We start from the raw sequence: 8,498 nt of genomic DNA, 5'->3' as shown, positions 1-8,498 counted from the left end.
TGTTTTGTTCATAAGATATAGCACTTCACCAGACCCCAGGCTGGCAGCACTCTTGCATGCATCTCTCTGTTTGGTATTCATTCTCATTGTTGTGCTCAATTGGTGCTTTTCTATGTGAGTTTCTTGTGGTGACGTTTGCCTTCATCCTTTTATGTTCTCTGTAATCTCAAACAGATCTTCTAGTTTGCTTGCAGCAGGACAATCACGCCCAGTGTTTCTTCTTCCTGTTCCGTCCTTAATTACTACTTTTCCATGGCACAGTGCATTCATGTTGGTCCACCGCTCTTTTTATTAATATTTATCTTCCTTTCACTCTCGTCTGTCCATAGATTTTATGGTTTTAAGGACACAAGAGTATCAGAAGCTTTTACATGTCAAAGCCTGCAGTAAAGTTTCTGCAGCAGCAAGCATTTAAGGCAAACAAAATCAAACTGACAGCTGGAAGTGCACAAAAACATAAAATAATGTGGTAAAAACAACAAACATAATTGATAGGTTGTATGATGATTATTGGGATTCTCATAACTCATCATACAGTAAACCAGTTGGTTATTTAGCTGCATTAAATAAACAGCAACAACTGAAAAACAAACAGCCCATTCTGCTGACTAATGAAAGCAATCAGGAAGCACTTTAACAATACCCTGACTCAGCATTATTCTGGAGCACACCTGCACACCGCTAGTCTGCCTGTTCCAATGGGTAGGAGATTCAAACTAGACGCTGTTAGTAGTAAGTTGATTTAGCCTGCCCCCTACTGGCCACATGCTTCCATTACACTAGATATTTTTCAACTTTTTTCTAATAAAAGTGCAGTTAGGGGTAGCAGGAAGGAATGACACCGTTCAACATGAAAGTTCTTTATTTATGCTGTAAAACACATATGTAAATCTTTAACAACCTTGTATTTTATGGTTGTATAGTGAAGCTGTTTGATTGTCAGGGCAAAGCCTGCAGTAAATCCACTGGTAACTGTGGATTAAAGGTGCTTACGTTATAATTTCATGAACACACCAAGTAAAGCGTGAAAGCTATTGTGAAGGCCAGCCAGCTAGCTGTACACTTTTCTGCTGTGACAATAAAAATCAGCACATGTTTTGCTATAGCCTGGCTTGTGAGTATACTATATAAAGAGAAACTTCTCTTTCCCTTCTCTTATTAAAGCTTAATAGTGTTTTAGCAGCCAGGTGGGGGTTGGTACACCAGGCTGGACAAAGTAGTTCCACCACCAGGGCTTCTCTGCTCGCTCCTCGCGGTTCTGGCTCAAATCAGCCATCAGGGTGTAGCGCTCGTATTGGTTGAAGGGATCAAAGCGGTCGTAGCTGCCCATGGACAGGATGGTGTCTGCTTCCTCCTCCATGTCCAGCTCAAGAGCAGCTTTCTGCAGCACAAAGTCCACTCGGCCTGCCGTCAGCATGCGAAGGGGCAGGTGGACTTTCTTCATGGCTCTGGTGTAGCCTGGGGCGGAGGCTGTCATGATGTGGACACCAGGAGTGAGGAGGCGCCAGTAGTCTCCACCTTCAGCTGGGCAGGGAGGATTATGTTGAGTGTATGATTTTATAAAACCTTTCTCTGAGCAGGAATCGGTTGTTTAAATAGTCACTCTACTAATTTACTTAAGCGATGATTTTTGTAGCTTGAAAGATTTAGATTTTTGAAAAATTGCTGGTTGTGTGAGAGTTAAAAATCCAGTGCACTTAAGAATGTTGCACTGGATCCAATAAATCTGGGTTCAATTAACATGAGTGGTGGACTGACGTAATGTCTGTTTTTAGGTTTTCAGGCACTTCCAGTTAAACATATTGAAGATTTGGGAAAATTCTGTTTCCTAGATTGTATTCATGATTTGGATATTGGCATGAAAGCTATTTCCATGTCAGAATATAGTAATTGTAGTAACCCATACACTAGTGTGACAAACTGCTACTGCACTGCATTGTGGGAAATGCATTTTTTGTGGACAGGTAAGAGGACTAGAAGTTTGTTTACTGGCTTTATGGAAGTGTGACACAAAAAGTAACCTTTAACATTTTCATAAAAGAATTAATACTAAAAGTTATTACCTGTGGTAATATCATGTCGTATTCCTCGGACTGATATCCGTGCACCTTTGATTCCATTCCCCTCCTCGTCTTTGACGATGCCTTTGATTCCTCGATGAGCCTGAGGAAATTTACAGACACATCATTGCATGTCCATGGATTCATATTTCAACATATTTCAACAAAACCAACTTTAAGTCAATTCATTAATGACAGAGAGTAGACCAACTCTGGGTTTCATTTATCTCACTTATTGTTTGGGTGTCCCTCGCATGCACACAAATGCCAATATGTCAGGAAACACAGACTTGCTCTTAACTGTTTCAATAAATGCGATCAAAGCTTCGTGGTTTTCATGCCAGGCGTTCAACAGTTCCTCTTCAGGAGGGAATTTTTCACAACCCAGCTCCACAGTCACCTCAAGACAGTTGGTATGAAGATAGTTGAAGTCTTGCATACCTGAGCAAAGACGAGACAAAACTGTTTTATGCAGAAACCCCAGAGAAACTGTGCTGACCCCTCCCCTCCACCTCTTCAGTGGTTCTGTAGTTTTCTACAGTAACTGGTCTTACAGTGACCTCCAGTGGCAGAGTCAGAGTTTTGGATGGCTGAGCAACTTTTGAGGAATGATTTTTTTTTACTCACTGCCTCTGATGCTGTACCACTGTGCTCCATTAATGATTCCTTTCTGACTGTGAGTACGAGACGATCCACACCATGCGTTTTCATTGGACATTGTTTCGTGGGTGTTTGCGTATATTTTTGCAAGGAACTTGAAAACCTACAAAATAAGTGGTGTGTTATTTTTGTCTCTTTTTTAACCTGTTTGGGTACAGATGAAAACAGAATCACTGTTCGTTATTGATGAATTTATGCAATTCTAGAAACATTTTTATTGATCATGTGATCAATTTTTGTGATCAGTTTTATGTTTTTGTAATCTGTGACTTGTTTCCTGACAATAACTGAAATTTATTTTGAAAATACACAGTATCATGATAATATTTGTCTTTACATATTTGAAACTGTCTTTTATTTTTCAGTCTTGCACTTTTACTGGCAAGTAGAAATTTGAACCAATATTTTTCTACCCTAGAAATGTTCGATGGAGCTCGTTCACCTGATCATCCGGTGTTGGGGACAACAGGTTGTGCCCCATTGGGTGTTTGGACAGATCATAGGGGTAGGATACCACTAGGTCCCCCCCATGGAAGCTGGCAGAGAGCACAAACGGGATGGAGCGGATCCATTTCATGACTGCGTAGGTCTCGGGTGCAACCTGGATTGCAGTATTAAGAATGATTTGGACCAAAAAAATGAAACAAATCAAGTTTATTCAATTTCAAAAAGCTTCCTAAGCAATTTCACCTATTAAACCATAACATATCATTTCTGACATACAGTATATGGATTAGATTCATACTGTACCTTACCAAACCAGTAATAGTCTGGGATTGGGATGTGGTCGGTGTGGTAGCCCTTTTGTCTGCGTCGGTTGTAAACGATGGAAGTCAAATCAGGGAAGTTTCTGTTCAGGTCGATGTTCTGGGCATTGTTTCGACCAATGGTCCATGTGTCATACAAGTGACCCTGTGACTATGACAAATATTGATATTTAATTTACTTTGTGTCTCTATCTAATATTTGAATCACATTTTTGTCCTACGATTAAATAATTTTCCTACCTATTTTCATAATTCATCAATATGTCAATTATTTTTAAACTAATAGTTTAGTTGTGAGAAAATAAAGTGCACAGTTGTTTCTAGTTTATGAATGTAACCATAGTGAACTGACCTCCTCATCATCACCATAGTTATTGTCCTGGGCTCCAGAGACGGCCACCTCGTACCCATCAGGGTTCATGGAGGGCAGAATATGGATGCGGGTGGTGTTGATGAGGGTCTGGATGCGCTCGTTACCCAGCTGATACTCTGAGCACAGGTACTGAGCCAAGTAGATCAGCAGCTGGCGGCCCAGGACTTCATTTCCATGCATGTTGCCAATGTACTTCATCTCTGGCTCGACTGCAGAGGGTCACACTTTAGAATCACTGCTCTGACCTGATAATAAAAGAGCATGCAGACTAGTGTATATTCACAGACTGTGACAAGCTTTACTTACGCAGTTCATGTTGGCCAGGATTGTTTGAGAACTCGATCACGAGCAGCTCCCTGCCTTCAATGCTGCGGCCGATGCTGTAGGTTCTGGCGATGTCGGAGCACTGTTCCTCGGTTTTCTTCAAGATGTTGATCATCTGAGCGTTGGAGTGATAGGTGAACTGCATCTTGGCAGCAGGGTCCTCAGCAGGAAGAACTTCCATGCTGCTAATGGCTTCTGCATCCTCGTCTGCTGTAAAGATAAACACGTCCGATCAGTTTTGATTAATGTCATTTCCATTGCTATTCCAGGGTAAACAGGATGAAATCTGATACGTCACTGATGAACACATACATGGAGTTATAGCCATAGTGAGTTATTCTGCTTTTACAAAGATATGTAAACGATTCGTGTATATATATATATATATATATATATATATATATACATATATATATATATATATATATATATATATATATATATATATATATATATATATATATATATATGTATATACATATATATATATATATATATCTATATATATATATATACACATATATATATATATATATAGATATATATATATATCTATATATATCTATATATATATAGATATATATATAGATATAGATATATATACACGTATGCGTATGCAGGAGGTACGTATGCTGTGTGTAGCACCTCCAACAGAAAATATGTTGATGTTTTTTTGCTTCTGGGATGTTGGAATCTGAACAAGAAACACCGGACAGCATTGCTGTGTGAAGGGCTCAAGGTCACATGATATCAAAACAGGAAAAAGGACATCAGTTTGAAATTAATATGCACATGGAAACAATTTCTGCGCTCAAACATGCTGCCAGACATCTGAACCACATTCTACTTTGCAGGAAAATAAACAGTGGGACACTTTAATTCAGTGCTACAGGTTAAGACGATTCAGATAAACCTTAAGACTTTTATGACAAAACTCGAAAATGATGTGTCTGTGGAGAGGTTCAAGCTGTTCATGCTCTCATATGGCTCACACACATGATCAGCAGCAGCATGCCTCTTTTTTTATATATATAAATATATGTATATTTTGGAAAAGTTTGTTTTCTTACTTTTTTAATTTACAACAGTCCTCAGAGAATATTGTCAGACACTGTTTGCCTATTTGTGGCGCATTAAGTTGCTGTTAACACTAATAAAAACACCCAGTAAGTGAGGGTTTATGTGGGGAAATAAGGCATCCAAGTTGGATTTCATTTTGAGGTGAACCACATGAGCATGTCTGCTAACCAGATGCTGCAGAAAATATATTACTACACTTGTGCTTCTCCTTCAAATCAAAAGAAAGTGGGCAAAGCCAAAATTTTAAAAATCAACAAGTAGTGAAACTAAGGTCACAATAACAGGTATTATATTGGTTTCTCACCTCTGATGCCCTCTAGTGGGTCATAGCAGCCCTCTTGTTCACTGACAAAAAAGCGATCACAGTCCAGGAAGTAAGGCCAAGCCATCTGTATTTCCTCAAAAGCATGGCTGCATCTTTTGTGCACCGCCTCACAGGTGCTGCGACAGGGCTTCAGCACCGTCGCCTTCTCGCATCGCGGGGCCAACACAGAGCAGCCCAGCATGCGAATGTCAGGGTTGCACTCTCCGCCGAGCAGGGACTCCACCACACTCAGGAGGAGGTACTCGGCACCAGCCTCGGCATCTTCACGGGTCTTGTGGCCCAGGGTGTTTGGGAACATGGTCTGAGTGTAGGGCATGTCCTCGCAGTAGGACAGGAAGACATCTGTGCATTTGGCTGAAGTTTAAACAAACTAAACAATTAAATGCTGATATAGGAGCATTTATTAATTCAAATAATTATTCAGATAAGACAAGCAAAAGTATGAAAAGTTCAGAACACATTAGAGAGCAGTAATCACCAATAGGCAATATTAATTTTAACTTTATCAGTCATATTAAGGATCGGGACATGTATCTCCATCTGTCACATGCTTAATCATGAGCCTCACTCTATTGTCTTCAATCATCTGCTCCCAAATATTTCTATTATCTCTGGAAATTAGAATTTGAATATTTCATAGTGCCATTGATCATCTAAAAATACACTTGATGGTTTTATGACTTCGGGGCCAGATTCCATCAAGTCTACACCCAGTGTGACTTATGATCTCATCCTTTTTGTTGTTAAAAACACTGACTCAAGCCAAATCCACAGGGATAGAAATGTACAGGCAGTTGACATGTCAGGGAGGGTGGGGTGACTTTAGGGTCCGGACTTTCTGCAGTCACAGACGCCACAAAAATGGATGGTTTTAACATGAAAAGAAGGAAAATCTTCCATTTATGAACCAAACAATCCAGGGATGTGATCAGCTGCTGAGACATGAGGTCAGCCGGATGACAGACAGCCCATGCATGACACTGCTCTTCCTCCAAGCCCAAGGCTACTTACGTTTTTCTTCCACTTTTGGCTTGCACAGTCCTGGAAGACACATCAGTATGTCATTAGCTGACACTGTGTCAGACACTAGATGGCAGAGTGGTTTCTATTAAAGTCTTAATGTGGCCTCTAAAACACTGGTGATCAAGCTCAAGTCCTGCTTCAGCAGCTTTCTCTGTCTCTGTCTGTCTATGTCTGTGTCTGTCAGTCTGTCTGCCTAAAGGATAACGAAGTCACTATAGAGTTTCCATATTTTCTACAGGTTCATGTGAAAACAGTTTCAACCACAGCATTAATAAGATCAGACAAGACTACCATCCAATCATGTGGATAATCTTTTTGTTGCTGCTTTAAGTCTAAAAGACTCATATAAGCGTTTTGCACCATTTTTAATGCATCACAGTCCGTTTCTTGGTCTATAAAAGTGCAGAGAAAGATGCCAAAGACGTCCCATTTACGCAGCAGGTCCGGACGCACGTATAAGAATAAAGTATGTCACCGCCACGCAAAGAAGAAAAGCTTTACCTCGAAATCTTGGGTCACACCGAGGAGGAGCAGACGAAACAAGCAGAAGAAACTGCAGCAGGATCAGCAGCATGATGCTCATTTTCCGATACTCCTGCTCTGATGTTTTCGATGTGGCACCTCACACGCTCAGGCCCAGGGTGTGCGTGTTTGAATTCCCCGAGTCTGCAGAAAATTCCCTCTCAACTTTCCTTAGAGCGACTTTATTACACACAATACGGTCAACTATCGAGTTACAGAGGCGACGGCTCTGAGGTGAACTGGGGGCTTGCTCCTGAAAATGTGACCTCAAATAAAACGGAAGTGCAGACAAACGTTTCTTCTTCCCTCACATTCGAGTTTAGTTGCAAACTTTTCGTGCCAGGGAGTTTTCTTTTTCTCTACAATGTAGAAATGAACTCATCGTGCGTCTTCTTCAGTCACATGACTCTGTTTAGCCAATAGGCTGCACGCCAGGTGTTTTTAATGACTGACATCACAGGTGCCTCTTGATCGATCAGCATAAACCTAAAAACCTGTAACACACACAGTTTATTTGTGCCAGTGTTACCCTCTTTACTTCTTTCACTGTGAAACGCTCATATCCTTTTATTAGTAACTAAACCAACTGGGGGCCGAGGTCACCGCCTGAGTCTCTACATTGTAAGATGTCCCCATGGATGGATTACTGAGCAGGCCAACTGAGCAGAGGCCCAGGGTCCTAAGGGGGTCAGAGGTCCCCTAGACTAGACAATTATATAGGGACGGTCAACCTTTCTTTGGGAGGTCAATCAATTGACTACAAAACACGACTAAAAACCACAAAGAACAAAAATACTTGCAAAGCAACTAAGAAAAAGTAAAACTAGGTGCAAAATGATGCAAAGTCATTCAAAATGTAAATATCCAAAACAAACTATGAGAAGACACAAGCTGATTACAAATCATGTGGTTACTCTTACTCCTACAGAGATGGGGGGCCTTTTGCATATCTGTGCCCAGGGGCCCATTGTCTTAAAGTCTGTCTGTGGGTGTCTCAGTAGCTTTTTCAAACATAATGAAATTCATCCTGGAGAGTATCACAGAGCAAAGTTTTGTCATGGCTACGTCCATTTTCTAAGTGAACTTGTTTTACTCATTCAGCTAATTATAGGGCCCTCTCTGCTTCAAGCTGAGCCGGTCTAAATTAGCATAATGGGAAGCATGATCATTCATCATGCAGGCAGGCAGGCAGGCAGGCACAGGACCCCTGGGTTCACGGCTGGATAGAGTATCTCAAGAGTGAGCTCAGGCTTCTGTAATGATGGGAGAGAGTTTTGGATGGTGCACGTTAGAGTTAAAGGAGAAATACTGTTGTATCCTTCAGCTCCATCTGTAATGCTACGGTATATATGTCATTTCATTAT

General features: G+C 40.8%; 1 protein-coding gene across 2 annotated transcripts; it reads right to left on the bottom strand.

Annotated features, from left to right (window-relative positions):
- Positions 1 to 847: 847 nt before the first annotated feature.
- LOC113125715 (carboxypeptidase Z-like) lies at positions 848 to 7,516 on the bottom strand. Of its 2 annotated transcripts, none has more exons than XM_026299368.1 (11): positions 7,114 to 7,516; positions 6,601 to 6,630; positions 5,569 to 5,943; positions 4,167 to 4,394; positions 3,840 to 4,069; positions 3,471 to 3,638; positions 3,163 to 3,321; positions 2,688 to 2,823; positions 2,362 to 2,501; positions 2,064 to 2,163; positions 848 to 1,524 (listed from the first exon to the last, which is right to left on the bottom strand). In XM_026299368.1, exons 1-11 carry the CDS (start codon positions 7,193 to 7,195, stop codon positions 1,166 to 1,168), a joined length of 2,007 nt encoding a protein of 668 aa, XP_026155153.1. In that variant the 5' UTR covers positions 7,196 to 7,516; the 3' UTR covers positions 848 to 1,165. The 2 variants fall into 2 exon arrangements, with proteins under 2 accessions (XP_026155153.1, XP_026155154.1); XM_026299369.1 differs by having other exon boundaries at positions 4,167 to 4,391.
- Between the last annotated feature and the right edge of the window lie 982 nt (positions 7,517 to 8,498).

The sequence above is a fragment of the Mastacembelus armatus genome, chromosome 18 (assembly GCF_900324485.2).
Source record: "Mastacembelus armatus chromosome 18, fMasArm1.2, whole genome shotgun sequence".
NCBI lineage: Eukaryota > Metazoa > Chordata > Actinopteri > Synbranchiformes > Mastacembelidae > Mastacembelus > Mastacembelus armatus.
Note: the sequence above shows the minus strand (reverse complement) of the source record. Positions and strands in the feature narration are given on the sequence as shown.